Below are 17,587 nucleotides of genomic sequence, written 5' to 3' on the forward strand. Positions count from 1 at the left end.
CATCATCTTTTATTTTACTCTTCTGTGAACTCTGACTTCCTTGCTTTTCATTGACTAAGTTCCTCCACCTCCTGACATAATCCATTTTTTTTTTAAATTTTTATTTTTTTTAAACACTTACCTTCCCTCTTGGAGTCAATACTCAGTATTGACTCCAAGGCAGAAGAGTGGTAAGGGTAGGCAATGGGGGTCAAGTGATTTGCCCAGGGTCACACAGCTGGGAAGTGTTTGAGGTCAGATTTGAACATCCCGTCTCTAGGCCTGGTTCTCAATCCACTGAGCTACCCAGCTGCCCCCCATAATCCATTTTTATTAACTATTGCTCCATTCCTGGTATCCTCTCCCTATTTCTACTTTTTCTCTCCCCATATTTCCTTGAAGCTTAAACTGCAAAGAAGACTTCCTATTCCACCATAGAAATGATGTCTTCCCTCTGAGATAAGCATCAGTTTTAATGTCTTCTTTCTGTATAATTATCTGAATGTTGTCCCTCCAATGAGCCTGGCCACTCTTTCAATGAAAGTAGAATACATCTTTTACAATTCTAGAAATGAGAATAATTTCCTGTTCAAAAGAGAAGGATTCAGAATGTTATGCTTCAGAAACACTCACAAAAAAGGAAATATCTAGTTGATGGGAGATTTATTTGGACTTAATCCAAGAAAAGCAGAAATACTTACGCAGAAACAATTTCTTCCCCACTCACAAATTTTGCATAGGAAACTGCTTTTCGATGTCCTTTGAACACCATAATTGGCTGTTTAGTGTTGCGAAGATCATAGTAATGGACACAGTGATCTACAAGGAAAAAAGGTACACACAAATACAGTGAATAGAGAAAACAGAAGCAAAGCAGCTTTTACCAAATGGTATTGATCTTTTATGGCCAAATAGTGTGATGAATTATGCAAACAATACTTGAAAAATGCAATGACTTTAAAAAAAGTTAGATTATTATTTTTGTGCCATTCATAAGAAATAGTATTTGAAAAAAAAGCAGTATCATAACAAGTATGAAAATAATGTTTAATTAAATATGCCTCGAAAGATACTCTATTGCAATTTGACAGAATATAAAGGGAGAAAACTGTCTTACTTAAAAAAATTCTTAAATGGATTTTAATACCACTCATGCTATCATTGAATTTTAAATGAAAAAAAAACCTATTTCAATTAAAGATATTGTGCTTTCTAGATACCTTCTAAACACTATTTCATTCATTTTCAATAATGCCACAACTATGAGTATGATCATAATGTCCAGAAAACTTAAATTTTTCAGCAGCTACATGTTAATGTTCATTCAGGATTAGAAACTCCTAAAACTTTCATTTCAATCCAGAAAGGTTAATTATGTACTTGGTTTTTCTTAAAACAAACAAACAAACAAAAAAGTTCATCTTCTTTCTTAGAATCAATATTAATTGTCAGTTTCAAGGCAGAAGAGTAAAAGAGGTATGCGCCTGGAGTCACACAGCTAGGATTATTTAAGGCAAATTTGAACCCAAATACCCATCTCTAGGCCTGGCTCTCTATCCACTGAGACAGGCGGAAGCCTCAGTTTCCTTTTTTTTTTTTTTTTTTTTTTTGCATGTTACCAGTTTGATTTTTTAAACATTTATTAATATTCATTTTTTTTAACCCTTGTACTTCGGTGTATTGTCTCATAGGTGGAAGATTGGTAAGGGTGGGCAATGGGGGTCAAGTGACTTGCTCAGGGTCACACAGCTGGGAAGTGGCTGAGGCCGGGTTTGAACCTAGGACCTCCTGTCTCTAGGCCTGACTCTCACTCCACTGAGCTACCCAGCTGCCCCCTTAATATTCATTTTTAACATGTTTACATGCTTCATGCCCCTACTTTGCCCTTCACCTCCTCCCCCCCCACCCATGGCCGATGCACATTTCCACTGGTTGTAACATGTGTCCTTGTTCAGGGCCTATTTCCATATTGTTGTTAACTGCATTGTGTGGTCGTTTTGAGTCTACATCCCCAATCACGTCCACCCAAATCCATGCGTTCAAGCAATTGTTTATCTTCTATGTTTCCTCTCCTGCAGTCCTTCCTCTGAATGTGGGTAGCGTTCTTTTCCATAAATCCCTCAGAGCTGTCTTGTGTCATTGCATTGCTGCTAGTAAAGAGGTCCATTACATTCGATTTTACCATAGTATATCAGTCTCTGTGTACAGTGTTCTTCTGGCTCTGCTCCTTTCACTCTGCATCAGTTCCTGGAGGTCTTTCCAGTTCACATGGAATTCCTCCAGTTCATTATTCCTTTGAGCACAATAGTATTCCATCACCAGCATATACCACAGTTTGTTCAGCCATTCCCCAACTGAAGGACATACCCTCCTTTTCCAGTTTTTTGCCACCACAAAAAGCACAGGTATAAATATTTTCGTACAAGTCTGTTTATCTATGATATGATCTCTTTGGGGTACAAACCCAACAATGCTATGGCTGGATCAAAGGGCAGGCAATCTTTTATAGCCCTTTGAGGATAGCTCCAAATTGCCAGCCAGAATGGTTGGATCAATTCAGAACTCCATGAGCAATGCATTAATGTCCCCATTTTGCCACATCCCCTCCAGCATTCATTAATCTCCCCTTCTTTCATTTTAGCCAATCTGCTGGGTGTGAGGTGATACCTCAGAATTGTTTTGATTTGCATTTCTCTAATTATTAGAGATTTAGAACACTTTCTCATGTGCTTATTGATACTTTTGATTTCTTTACCTGAAAATTGCTTATTCATGTCTCTTGCCCATTTTTCAATTGGGGAATGGCTTGATTTTTTATACAATTGATTTAACTCCTTGTATATTTGAGTAATTAGACCCCTGTAAGACTTTTTCGTTATAAAGATTTTTTCCCAATTTGTTGTTTCCCTTCTGATTTTGACAACGTTGTTTTTGTTTGTACAAAAGCTTTTTAGTTTAATATAATCAAAACCATTTAATTTACATTTTGTAATTTTTTCTAACTCTTGCTTGGTTTTAAAATCTTTCCTTTCCCAGAGATCTGATAGATATACTATTTTGTGTTCACTTAACATATTTATAGTTTCCCTCTATATATTCAGGTCATTAACCCATTTTGAATTTATCTTGGTGTAAGGTGTGAGATGTTGATTTAAACCTAATCTCTCCCATATTGTTTTCCAAATTTCCCAGCAGTTTTTGTCAAATAGTGGATTCATGTCCCAAAAGTTGGGCTCTTTGGGTTTATCATACACTGTCTTGCTGATGTCATTAACCCCAAGTCTATTCCACTGATCCTGCCTTCTATCTCTTAGCCAGTATCATATTGTTTTGATGACTGCTGCTTTATAGTATAGTTTAATATCTGGTACTGCTAGGCCCCCTTCCTTCACATTTTTTTTTCATTATTTCCCTTGATATTCTTGATCTTTTGTTATTCCAAATGAAAGTTGTTATAGTTTTTCCTAATTCAGTAAAGAAGTTTTTTGGTAATTTGATAGGTATGGCACTAAATAGGTAAATTAATTTGGGTAGAATATTCATTTTTATTATGTTAGCTCGTCCTACCCATGAACAATTAATGGCTTTCCAATTATTGAGCTCCAGTTTTATTTGTTTGGAAAGTGTTTTGTAGTTGTTTTCGTATAACTGCTGTGTTTGCTTTGGTAGATAGATTCCCAAGTATTTTATATTGTCTAGGGTGATTTTAAATGGTGTTTCTTTTTCTACCTCTTGCTGCTCTAATGTGTTGGAAATATATAGAAATGCTGATGATTTATGTGCATTTATTTTGTATCCTGCAACTTTGCTGAAGTTGTTGGTTATTTCTACAAGCTTCTTAGTTGATTCTCTAGGATTTTTTAAGTATACTATCATATCATCTGCAAAGAGTGATAGCTTAGTCTCCTCATTGCCTATTTTGATACCTTCAATTTCTTTTTCTTCTCTAATTGCTACTGCTAGTGTTTCTAGTACTATGTTGAATAATAGAGGTGATAATGGGCATCCTTGTTTCACTCCTGATCTCATTGGAAAAGCTTCTAATTTATCCCCATTGCATATAATGCTAGTTGATGGTTTTAGGTATATACTGTTTATTATTTTTAGGAAGGGTCCTTCTATTCCTATACTTTTCAATGTTTTCAATAGGAATGGATGCTGTATTTTGTCAAAGGCTTTTTCAGCAACTATTGAGATAATAATGAGATTTTTGTTTGTTAGACTGTTGATATGGTCAATTATGTGGATGGTTTTCCTAATGTTGAACCATCCTTGCATTCCTGGTATAAATCCCACCTGATCATGGTGGTTGATCTTCTTAATTACTTGTTGGAGTCTCTTTGCTAGTATTCTATTTAAGATTTTTGCATCTATGTTCATTAGGGAGATTGGTCTGTAGTTTTCTTTCTCTGTTTTTGGTCTTCCTGGCTTTGGGATCAGTACCATATTTGTGTCATAAAAGGAATTTGGTAGGACTCCTTCTTTGCTTATCATATCAAATAATTTGTATAGTATTGGGATTAGTTGCTCTTTGAATGTCTCACAGAATTCACTTGTGAATCCATCAGGTCCTGGTGATTTTTTCTTAGGGAGTTCTTTGATGGCTTGTTCAATTTCTTTTTCTGATATGGGATTATTTAGGTATTCTATTTCTTCTGCTGTTAATCTAGGCAATTTATATTTTTCTAAATATTCATCCATATCTCCTAAATTGTTATATTTGTTGCCATATAATTGGGCAAAATAGTTCTTAATGATTGCCTTAATTTCCCCTTCATTAGAGGTGAGGTCTCCCTTTTCATCTGTCAATTTGGTTTTCTTCTTTCCTTTTTCTTATTAGATTGACCAGTACTTTGTCTATTTTATCTGTTTTTTCAAAATACCAGCTTCTAGTCTTATTTATTAATTCAATAGTTCTTTTACTTTAAATTTTATTAATTTCTCCCTTGATTTTAATATTTCTAATTTAGTTTTCATCTGGGGATTTTTAATTTGCTCACTTTCTAATTTTTTGAGTTGCATACCCAATTCATTAATCTCTGCCCTCCTTAATTCGTTAATATATGCATTCAAGGATATAAATTTCCCACTGAGTACTGCCTTGGCTGCATCCCACAGAGTTTGGTAGGATGTCTCATCATCGTCATTCTCTTCAATGAAATTGTTGATTGTTTCTATGATTTCTTCTTTGACAAATTGGTTTTGGAGAATCATATTGTTTAATTTCCAATTGGTTTTTGGTTTGCCTGTCCAGGTTCCCTTACTAATTATTATTTTTATTGCATTATGATCTGAGAAGGTTACATTTATTATTTCTGCTCTTTTGCATTTGTTTGCAATAATTCTATGCCCTATAACATGGTCAATCTTTGTGAATGTACCATGTGCAGCTGAAAAGAAGGTGTATTCTTTTTTGTCCACATATCAATTATTTAATTTTTCTCCACATATCAATTAAATCTAATTTTTCTAGGACTTCATTCACCTCTCTTACCTCTTTCTTATTTATTTTTTGGTTTGATTTATCTAGATCTGAAAGAGGAATATTTAGATCTCCCACACTATGGTTTTACTATCTATTTCCTTCTTGAGCTCTGCCAGTTTCTCCTTTAGGAATTTGGATGCTATACCACTTGGTGCTATATAATGAGCAGTGCTATTTCCTCATTGTTTATACTGCCTTTAATCAGGATGTAATGACCTTCACTGTCTTTTTTAATCATATCTATTTTTACTTTGGCTTTGTCAGAGATCATAATAGCCACTCCTGCCTTCTTTTTCTCACTTGATGCCCAAAAGATTTTGCTCAAGCCCTTAACCTTAAACTTGTGTATGTCTACCCGCCTCATATGTGTTTCTTGTAGACAACATATGGTAGGATTTTGGTTTCTGATCCACTCTGGTATTTGCTTCCGTTTTATGAGCGAGTTCATCCCATTCACATTCAGAGTTACAATTATCAGTTGTGCATTCACTGACATTTTTGTATCCTTCCCTAGACCCACCCCTTCTTCTTACACTATTTTCTTTTAAAATAGTGGTTTGCTTTGAGCCAGTATCCCTTATCCCCTCCCTTGATTGACTTCCCTTTCTGCCCCCTCCCTTGTTATTCCCTTCTTTTTGTTTTTTAAAGGCCTAATGAATTCCCTCCCCCTTCTTCTTCCCTCCCTTTTTTGACCTCCCCACTCCCCTGCTCCCTTTGGTTTATCCCTTCTGACTTTCTCAGTAGGGTTAGATAGAGTTTTTTATCCCAATGGATAATAAAGCTACTCTTCCCTCTCTGGGTTGATTACACTGAGAGTAAGGTTTGATTATTACCTCTTAATGCTCTCTTCCTCTCCTTCTTATAATAGTATTTATCCCCTCCCCTTCCTATGCCCTCTTTGTGTGTAATAGAATATCCTATTTTTCTTATTTACTCAGATTTTTCTTGGTGTCCCCTACTATTCCCCTAACTCTTTCCCACCCCCCATGTCATCTTAGACCATTTAGCATCCTGTCCTCTCCCTATGCATTATTCTTCTGATTGCTATAATAGTGAATATTATAACAGTGAATAGAGTTCACTACAGATAATTATACATAGCATTTCTCCACATAGTAATACAGATAATTAGATCTTATTTTAGCCCTTAAAGAGTCAAATTTAAAAAATTATGAGTTTTCTTTCTTTTCCCTTTTTCTTATTTACCTTTTCATGTTTCTCTTGATTTTTGTGGTTGGGTATTAATCTTTCCATTTAGTCCTGGTCTCTTTTGTGCAAAAACTTGGAAATCTTCAATTTTGTTGAATGCCCATTATTTTCCCCTGGAAATATATAGTCAGTTTCAATGGGTAGTTGATCCATGGCTGAAGGCCCAGCTCTCTTGCCTTTCTGAATATCGTATTCCAAGTCTTGCGGTCTTTTAGCGTGGAGGCTGCCAGATCCTGTGATCCTGATTGGTGCTCCTTGATATTTGAATTCTCTCTTTCTGGCTTCTTGTAAGATTTTTTCTTTTACTTGAAAGCTCTTGAATTTGGCTATAATGTTCCTAGGTGTTGACTTTTCTGGGTCGAGTGTTGAAGGTGATCTATGGATCCTTTCAATGTCTATATTGGCCTCTTGTTGTAGGACTTCAGGGCAATTTTGCTGAATAATTTCTTTAAGTATGGAGTCCAAGTTTCTATTAATTTCTGCTTTTTCTGGAAGACCAATGATTCTCAAATTGTCTCTTCTAGACCGGTTTTCTTGGTCTGTCACTTTCTCATTGAGATATTTCATGTTTCCTTCTATTTTATCAGTCTTTTGACTTTGTTTTATTTGTTCTTGTTGTCTTGAGAGATCACTGGCTTCTAATTGCTCAATTCTAGCCTTTAGGGACTGGTTTTCGCTCATAATCTTTTGGGTTTCGTTTTCAATCTGGTCATTTCTGGTCTTCAGTTGACTTGCCTCACTTTCCAATTGTGAAATTCTGCCTTTTAAGCTGTTATTTTCTTGCCAGATCTCTTCCATCTTCCTCAACATCTCATTTTTGAACTCTTCAATAGCTTGTGACCAGTTTTCATTATTTTGGGAAGGTTTGGATACTTGTTTGTCCTCCTCTGTTGTCTGAATTTTCTCTGTGTAAAAGTTGTGGAGTGTTCCAGAGTTTTTCTTGATAATCTTTTTCTTCTTCTGGGGTTCTCGGCTTGCCATTGTTAGCCCCGCCCCTTTTCAGCTTTGTCTTCACACTCAGGGTCTGCCTGTGCTTTCTAAGCTCCCAAAGGTTCCGGTTTCCTTGTCCTCGGGGTCAAGCCTCCTTGTAGTCCCCGGTCTGCCCCTCTGCCCAAGGCTCCTTCAGCAGTCTCAGGGGCTGCTGCCACAGCCTCTCTCCTATCTGCACCCGGTCCCCTCTCGAGTTCCAAGCCTGGGCTGGAGATCTTTGTCCGCACCTAGGGCATTGCCTTCACCCGCACAGACGCTCGGGAAAGTCTGTGAGCTGGAGAACTTTGTCCACGCCTAGGGCAATGTCTTCACACGCGCAGATGCTGGGGAAAGTCCATGCGAGCCCCTCAGCCACTTGGGGTCCCACGTCTTGCAGCTCTCAGGTACAAGCCCTGGGGCTGCTAGTGATTTACTGGTTGCCCCAATCCTGTTTTCACTCTTGTGCGTTAGCCTTGGCGCTGTGCATGGTGTGTGTGTGTGTGGGGGGTGGGGTGGATGGGCTTCTTCCTCTCGCGTTTTAGTGAGATCTGTTTCACCCCTTTATAGCGTGGAAATGCCCCGATTCTGTGTACCTTCAATGCTGTGCCCTGTTGTGGGGTTCCTTCATTCCTCTGGATTAGTTTTTATGTCCCCTTGAGGAGCCCTGTATGCTTCGGTTAGGAGAGATCGAGCAGCTGCTCCTTACTCTGCTGCCATCTTAACCGGAAGTCAGTAACCTACCCTCAGTTTCCTTTTGCTATCAATTCTTAATCACATTAATTTTGGAAATACCAGCTATTACAGAAAAAAGCAACAAACTCTGTTAATTTGTTCAAGGTAAATGGGAACCTAGAGATGGATTTTAAAAAGTTAACTTTGAAAATAGAGGGGCAATTAGGTGGCATAGTGGACAGCATACTAGATCTGGGATTGGGAGAGCCTGAGTTCAAATATGACCTCAGACACTTCCAAGCTGTGTCACCCTGGGAAAATCACTTAACTACTCTTCTAAACAGGAACCAATACATAGTACATATTCTAATATAGAAGGAAAAGATTTTAAAAAAGAACAAAAATGGAAGCTCTTCTTTTATGGGTAATGTAAAATTTTAAATTAATTTGACTTTTCCCTTCTCTGCTACATTTTACCTTTCCTCTGACTTCCTAAAAAACAATGGCCCAAAATCCATTAACAATTCTAAATGACTGAAAAAATAATCTTTGTTATTGAAAAGATTAAAAATATTTGGTAAAAGCTAAAGTGAATACTACAGTATGGAATTGTATAAACCTGTGATGACTAACCAATGGCATGTGTGCCAAAGACGGCACGCAGAGACCTCTCTGTGGACACACGCAGGCCCATGGCTAGGCCAGCTCATGAGCCTTTCTCCAGGTGGAACTTAGCCCTGGCTTGCCCAGCTTACAGCCTGGCCCCATCCCCAAATGCAGGGGTAGGTAAGGCACTGCACGTAGCCAGGTGGTGGGGCACGGAATGTGGGCCAGGGTATGAGCAGGCAGTCTAGGGGGTAGGTGGGGCATGGCATGAGATCCCTAAAAAGTTCCAAAAGGTTCACCATTACTGGTATAAATAGACTGAATTTTAGTAAATATATAACATACTAGAAATAAGAAAAATAATTATAAAACAACAAAAATGTGTGATTCTAAACAGATGCAAGAGAAACATGCATAGCATTCCATGTTAAGGATATTTGTTTTTCCACAAAATCTTCTTTGGAAAGCAGAATATTTTTTCTATATTAGGTTTCTTAGATAATATAAAGTTTGTTTAAATTTTAAGGGGAAATTGAGGAACTGTATATCTCAAGATCTTTCTATCATCTCCAGATAATCTGATAAAGACAGCTTAGTTGATAAGGAAGTAATGGGACATAGGAGTTCTTTCTGTTAGCTCATAGCTGCTTCTTCCAGTTCTCTCTTGTAGCATGGAGTTTATTATATATACTTCAAGACTCATTTCACACAAAAGGACCCCCCTGAAACTTCGCTTTTGCGGAGAAACACAAATTATGTCATATCAAAGCAGAATAAAGTTATAGTTTTACAAAGAATTTTCTTATGAAGATAATAATGCCGGATGAGAAAAAGGCTCAAGGTTAAAAATGAGCCTCACTTTATCTAAAAGTTATTTTGCCTGAGCTTGCCACTCTGTGACCTTGGGATGCCTGGAGCAGTTAGAGAGATATACCCACAGCTGCAGCTTTATTCTGATGAGTGAAAAAAGGCTGTTAACTCATTAAGTGCTGGTTTACTAAGATCTTAAAATTTTCCTAGAAGCTATAATGTTTTTCAATAAGAAAATGTATGGATCATAAAAGGGGTCAAAAAAAGGAGTCTCAGATTTTCATCTACTTGAGACTCTGTTTCTCTTATTGGCCTCCCACATTTATAAATGCAAGAGATTTATGTTAAAAGAAAAAGTATGGTTCTAAAATTGAGATGAAAGAACAAATTAAATAAAGAAATTTCCAGTCTGGGGAAAACAAAGAAATGGATATAGAAAGGATTCTCATGAAAGTATAACCTAAAAAGGTATAACCTAATGAATTTTGGCATATTTTATTTATATTGTGGATTTATTAGTTGTTTGAAGCTACCCAAGACTTAGATTTGCTAGTTGAGCTAGAGCATGCCTCAGGTCAAGGATTAAGTCATATAACATTTCTAGATCCAAGTTTATTCATAAGTAAGATAATATCTTTATGAATGGACCCTTTTAGCTACCTGTGTTTTATTTTCTCTTAATGCACTATTCTGTGCATTGGGATGATTTTCTTCCATTTTCCTCTTTTCATTTTTTCTAAAAGCATTATCTGGGACTAGATAGGTAACAAAGTAGATACAGTGCCAGACTTGGAGTTTGGAAGACGTGGGTTAAAATCTGGCTTCAGACACATTCTAGCTGTGTGACCCTGGGCAAGTCACTTAATTCCATTTGCCACAAACAAAAATACATCTTTATCCAATATCTTCTGAAAGGTAAATAGAAAATATATTATTTTTTGTCTCTTGTCAATAATATAAAATGTAAGAAAAATGAATACTAGAAAAAGCTAATGATAAAAGTTATTCTGGTTGAGATATAAGTGTAATAAAATCTCTCTTGTCTCTCTGAATAAAGACTATGAATGATCATGTAAAAATTTTAACTGGTAAATGGGTAGAACATATGGAACATATACTACTGAATTTAGTCAACACATTCCCCAAAAGACATTTATGTGATAAATAGCAGAATATCTAAAGATATGTAAGAACCTATTGTAATTCTGAAAGTATATAGATGTTTCTTTAAATTTCTATGTTATGAATATTTTCTTATGTAAATATGATTCTCTCCAAGGAATGATGACCAAAACAGGAAAGAAAAGATTGCAGAAAACTGATGATTTTCATTATACAAAATTTAAAATTTTTTACACACATGAAAACAACAGAATTAAATTAGGAGAATATGTAACAGGAAAAAAAATCCTTGAAGCAAGCTTCCATGATAAAAATCTCATAACCAGGACATGTAAGAAAATGATTCAAAACAAAACTGATGTCAATCAACTGACAAATAGATAAACTATACTACATAAAATGGAATTTTATTGTATGGTAATAATAAATGTGTTGAATGTAGAGAAGAATGGAAAGATTTACATGAATTTCTTCAGTGTAAAAGTAAGCAGAGCTAAAAAAAACAAATACCAATGACTTCAACATATAAAAAATTAGCAGTTCTTTTTGTGCTGTCAAAGAATTGGAAACTGAGGGGATGCCCATGAATTGCACAAAGGCTAAACAATTGTGATCAAATACTACTGTGCTCTAAGAAATGATAAAGGGGGATGATTTCAGTAGAAAAAAAAATCCTGGGAAGACTAGTATGAACTCATGCAAAGTGAAATTAAATGATAGCTAAACTATCAGTGAATCCTTTTCCAAGACAAATGAATTGTAGGAATGAATCTTTTAAAAGTGCTTTCAAATATTTCAGAACTTTCTGTAAAAATATTACAAGTCAAAATTGATTTCTTTTCTTTGTTTAAAATGAAATTTAGAGGGAACAGCTATTTGGCTCAGAAGACTGAAAACTAGATCTAGAGACAGGAGGTCCTAGGTTTAAATCTAACCTCAGACATTTCCCATCTGTGTGACCATAAGACAAGTCACTTAACTCATATTGCTTAGCCCTTACCACTCACTCTTCTGCCTTGGAATCAATACACAGCATTTATTCTAAGATGCAAGGTAAGGGTTGTAAAAAGTTAAACTTAGAAATTTTTAATTCTGAAATTTAACCACAAAAAAACAAATAATGAATAGGTACACATATTTTCACACTACTCATAATTTTAAAATATAATATGCGTTCATGGCAATTCTATTAACAAGCCTTTGGAGTGTTTTAATAGAAAAATCAGTAATTAAATAAATGCATGGTGACCTTTTTTAAACAGACTGAATATACACTTCAAACTTGTACAAGTCTATTACTTCCAATACTACTTCTCAAGGTAACTAGGTGGACACAGTGGATAGAGTGCCAGGCCTTGAGTCAGGAAGATTCATCCCTCAAAGTTCAAATCAAATTCTGACATCCTATGCAAGAGGCTTAACCCTGTCTGTCTCAGTTTCCTCATTTGTGAAGTGAGCTAGAGAAAGAAATGTCAAACTACTCCAGCATATTTGCCAAGAAAACCTCAAAACAGGACATGAAGAATCAGACATGACTAAAATGACCACAATTTTTGCCACAGCAGGCTTTCTAGTCTGATAATATCGCTATGCTTATGGCTTCCCCTCTAATTATTTCCTACCCAGGACCTTCATTTGATAAGGATATGCACAGTATTGATTCTCTTCTCTAACCTAACTCAGTCTATGACTCTCTACCTTGCACCCTTCACCAATCTCTGCCTCTGCTTTCATGGGTTGTCTTGCCCCCATGTAAGCTCCTTGGAGGCAAACACTGTCATCCTTTTGGCTTGTATTTGCATTGCCAGGACTTAGTAGAGTATTTTGCACTTAGTAAATGCTTATAAATACTTAAGTCTATCTCTTCCACTTACAAGTTAGAGGTAAAAAATATTAGAAGGTACTTTTCTGCTAAGTGTTGCATATCAAAGTTATTTTGGCAAAGGAGTCTTGCGGAGAACAAGATACTTGGTATCAAAATGAGAAAAAGAGGGGCAGCTGGGTAGCTCAGTGGATTGAGAACCAGGCCCAGAGATGGGAGGTCCTGGGTTCAAATTTGGCCTCAGACACTTCCTAGATGCATGACGCTGAGCAAATCACTTAATCCTCATTGCCTAGCCCTTACTGCTTTTCTGCCTTGGAACTAATACATAATATTGATTCTAAGGTGGAAGGTAAGGGTTTAAAAAGAAAATGAGAGGAAGAAATAAGAGAGAAAGGTTTATTGAGTCAATCTATAGGAAATAGTCTAAATTTCTTATAAATGAAATCTATATTTCTATAGACAAAATATTAAAGATAAAAGTGAAGATATATATGGAAAAAATACTATCAACTATACCTAGGCTGCTAAAGAAAGCACAGAGAATATTATTGAAATTTTTGTGTATAAATATAACCCAGATGGCAATAGTATATAAATTGGAATATCCATTCAAAATCTTGGGCATAAATTAGTGCTGCTTTAAAACAGTCAATGCTTTAAGTGTGATTACTGAAGCATAGTGAAGATAACCATTACTTATATCACTAATTTCAAGGAAAAAATATGATCCCTTTAAAAAAAACATATTATCTGCATTTGTACATAACTGATTATTGTTTATATTATGTTTCAACTCAGTAAGCAGGCCAATAGAATATTTTATTAACATCTCAGACAGCTGGTTTGATGGTTTCCCCTTCAGTGAAGAAAGCATAAAGTAAAAAACTATTTTTCTATTTTCCTTTCCTCTTGATAGTCATTGGCTTTAAAAATTGGCTTTCAAATTTTAAAAGTATATATTAGAAAGATTAATCTTCTCTTCTTAAATCCAGTCATTACATACTTATAGGAATACAATTTTTTCCCTTCAGGACTTCTTTCAGCTGTATCTCAGAAATTTTGAGATGTTTCATTATTATGTTTTTGTTTCATGTAATTACTGTTTCTGTGATTTTTTTTCATTGATCAACACAATATTTAGGATTTCTCTGTTAAACTTCAATGTGGATTTGTTTTCTGTGATCCTTGATTATTTTTATTGTATTATAATCTATAACATCTGTGCTTATTATTTCTGTCTTTTCTAATTATTTGTAATTTGTCTATACCCTAATTCATGGTAAATTTTTATAAAAGTCTCACAAGGTACTGAGAAATACATATGTGAAGAATGGTGGCCTAATAGTACCAGGTCTTAAACTCTGGTATAAAGTGGTAATCATCAAAACAATTTGGTACTGGCTAAAAAATAGAAGTGTAGATCAATGGAATAGATTAGGGATAAATGATCTCAGTGACCTACTGTTTGATAAACCCAAAGATACCAGCTTTTGGGATAAGAACTCACTATCTGACAAATATTGCTGGGCAAATTGATTAACAGTGTGGCAAAAATTAGGTTTAGATAAATATTACAACCTACATCAAAATAAGGTCAAAATGGGTACATGATTTTAACATAAAGAGTGATATTATAAGAAAATTGGAGAAACAAAGAATAGTTCATCTGTTAGATCTAAGGAGAAGGGAAGAATTTATGACCAAACAAGAGATAGAGGATATTTAAACTGTAAAATGAACATTTTGATTATAGTAAAATTGAAAAGGTTTTGTATCTTTCCCATTAGTATGATTGTTGATATGGTCAACTATGCTAATAGTTTTCCTAATATTAAAATGGCCTTGAATTCTTGGTATGAATCCCAGCAGGCCATAGTGAATAATCCTTGTGATATATTGCTGTAGTCTCTTTGCTAGCATTTTACTTAAGATATTTGCAACAATGTTAAGGAAATTAATCTGTAATTTTCTTTCTCTGTTTTTGGTCTTCTTGGCTTAGATATCAACACCATATTTGTGTCATAAAAATAATTTGATAGGACTCCTTCCTTGCTTTTTTGCCAAATAGTTTGTATAGTATTGGGATTAATTACTCTTTAAATGTTTGATAGAATTAATTTGTGAATCCATCTGGCCCTAGGGAGTTCACTGATGAGATATTAAGCTCAGCTCTTCCTCATTCCAACACCTATTTTTACCAAGCCACACTACCCCTTTACCAAGACACAATTTCATGGAAGAAATGGCCCCCTAAAGCTACGAATGAATGAGTAATTTCAATGGGTAAAAATTAAGGAATGGGCTATAGGTATAATGTAAATCCTACAAAAGGTATTATAGTAGAATCAGAAAGGATAGCTGCTCATACAGAGGAACACTGGAGTCAGTTCATGGAGGGAAATGAGAGGAAAGGTAAAACTAACAGAAATCACATGGTGGTGGTTAATATAATGGACCACAGGATTTAGAACTAGAAAGATTATCTAGTCCAATTTCCTAATTTAACAGTTTAGGAAATTGAGACCCAGAGAAGTTGATATAGATAGGAAGTAGTATACAAGCCAAGAAGTATACAATTCCCTTAAGTCTAATCTATTCTCTTTCCACAGAGCATATGATTATATGGATAAAAAGAGGAAAAAATTTTAATTCAGAACAACTCTCATAGGATTTAGAATACTAATCATTTATTTACATCCTCTTATTTTATAGATGAGAAATTGAAATCCTTTTAAAAGTAGGAAATCTTATTCAAAGTCTTCTAGGTAGCAAGTAGAAGCTCTAGAATTTGAACCTCAGTCTTCTTGGTCTAAACACGGGGCTTTTACTACATTGTGCTTTCTTACTCAGTTGATGGCTTGTTCAATTTCTTTTTCTGAGATTACTTAAGTATTCTATTTCCTCTTTTGCTAATCACTCATTGGAAAATATTTTGTAAATTTTTTGTAAATACTCCATTTCACCTATATTACTCGATTTATTGTCATATAATTGGACAAAATGGCTCCTGATTGCTTTAATTTCCTCTTCATTACAGGTGAAATCACCCTTTTCATTTTTGATACAGGTAATTTGATTCTCTATTTCTTTTTAAAAATCAAATTAACCAATACTCTATTTTACATAGAACCAACTCCTAGTCTTATTTATTAGATCAATAGTTCATTTACTTTCAATTTTATTAATTTCTCCTTTGAGTTTTAGGATTCCCAATTTAGTCTTTAATAGATTTTAAATTTGTTCTTTTTCTAGTTTTTTAAGTTGTACACCCAATTGATTGATCTGATTTTTTTCTATTTTGTTGATATAAGCATTCAGGTATATATATTTTCCTCTGAGTAATGCTTTGGCTATATCCCAAAAATTTTAATGTCTCCTCATTGTCATTCTCTTCAAAAAGAACAAAGAAAAGATTGTTTTATTTGTTCTTTGACCCACCCAGTTTTATGAATTATATCATTTAGTTTCCAATTAATTTTTAATTTGCCTTTCCATGAACACTTACTGACTCTGTGCTTTGTTCTTTTATTTCCATAGAAATTTTCTATGGGTAGGTGGTTTTGTTGTTGTTGTTTTTTTCTGTTTGTTCTTTTTCTCACTTTTTTTTTTTTGCCTGTGGAGTGGGAATTATGAAAGCTGCTGATTCTGTCACATCTACTGATAGCAGAGCTCTGTACAGTGAGCTATTTTTCCCTAGGGCTTGGTTTTCAACCCAATGTAGACATGAAAGAGCTAAATGCTATGGAATTCTAGACCTCACTGCAGGGTGGTGCCAAGGCATGGAACTTCAACGGGTAGTTCTGGATTTTGGGGTGCTTTGTTGTCAGTGTATTCAGGGTCCCAGGATGCCAAAGTTGGCCTATGCTCAGCTTAGAGCCTTGTGCAGCAAATGTAGGATTAATCAGCCAGCATTCCTCTATGTACAGTTTTGCTTCTGGTTCCCCTCTTATTCCATGAAAAATCAACCCTCTCTGCCTACCTTTTAAGTTGTCTTCAGCAGAAGAGCACATTTACTCTATCTTCTTAATGGTTTTTGATTCCTGTCATTCTGACATGCTTTTTAAAAATTAGTTTGGAAGGATTGTCAGAGCAATTTTAGCTTTCACTGTTACTAAGCCACCATCTTGGCTCCATCCCTGTTTCTGCTTATATTTCAGTTAGAATTATCAAAAATTAAGAGGAGTAATGAAATCTCCAGCTTAACAATGAGATTTTTTTAATTTTTTGTTTGCAGAATAAGGTTTTTCTCACAAAGGTGATCTGTAGATCCTTTTGATTAAAATTTTGTTTTCTGTGTTCAGACCTGTTGAGCTCAGCTGAGAGAAGTATTACCCTTAAATTTTATCTATATACCCTGTCTTCAAGATCAATATGCTTTGCTTATACTAGAGAGCATGATTTCTTTTAGTATAATTTTTATTTGCTTCTCTTCTTATAGATATACTTCACTTATGTTTATTTGCATTTCCATACTAATCCTGTATTTTCTCTGATGAAAATTGCCACTTTTTATTTGAAATTTTCTGTTCTGCCAGTTACTTCTGCCAGTCATGTTTTCTGCTCTCACAATTAGTCTGCAGTTCTAGTCTCTCTTGGAATCCAAAGGGTCCTCTGCCTCATGAGATGTTGATGTTCCTTTAACTAGCAATACTTTTTTATAAATGGCTAGATATTTTACCTGCTATGGAGGCCATCTTCCCTTTTGTTATCAATATTTTCCCTGGTTTATCTGTTTATGCTAAAGGTCTTCATTTAAGTTTTACTCTTTTTTTTTTTTTTGGCTCCATACCACTCACAGAATTCTAGGTACTATAATTTCCCTGGGGGCTAGACCTCAAATTCAGCTCAGTCTCTACCACACAGAACAATTCATAATTAAGTGGCCTGAGTTTTTCCCTCAAGTTACTTCT

The 17,587-nt window shown here is 35.2% G+C and overlaps 1 protein-coding gene across 1 annotated transcript in view; it reads right to left on the minus strand.

The window, feature by feature from the left end:
* Positions 1 to 17,587, minus strand: part of COP1 (COP1 E3 ubiquitin ligase) — a 317,833-nt gene that overhangs the window by 80,402 nt on the left and 219,844 nt on the right. Inside the window, exon 15 of the mRNA XM_044674889.1 lies at positions 681 to 798. Coding sequence (XP_044530824.1) covers positions 681 to 798 — 118 coding nt within the window. The remainder of the gene's footprint in view (positions 1 to 680; positions 799 to 17,587) is intronic.

This window comes from Gracilinanus agilis, chromosome 4 (assembly GCF_016433145.1).
Source record: "Gracilinanus agilis isolate LMUSP501 chromosome 4, AgileGrace, whole genome shotgun sequence".
Lineage (NCBI taxonomy): Eukaryota > Metazoa > Chordata > Mammalia > Didelphimorphia > Didelphidae > Gracilinanus > Gracilinanus agilis.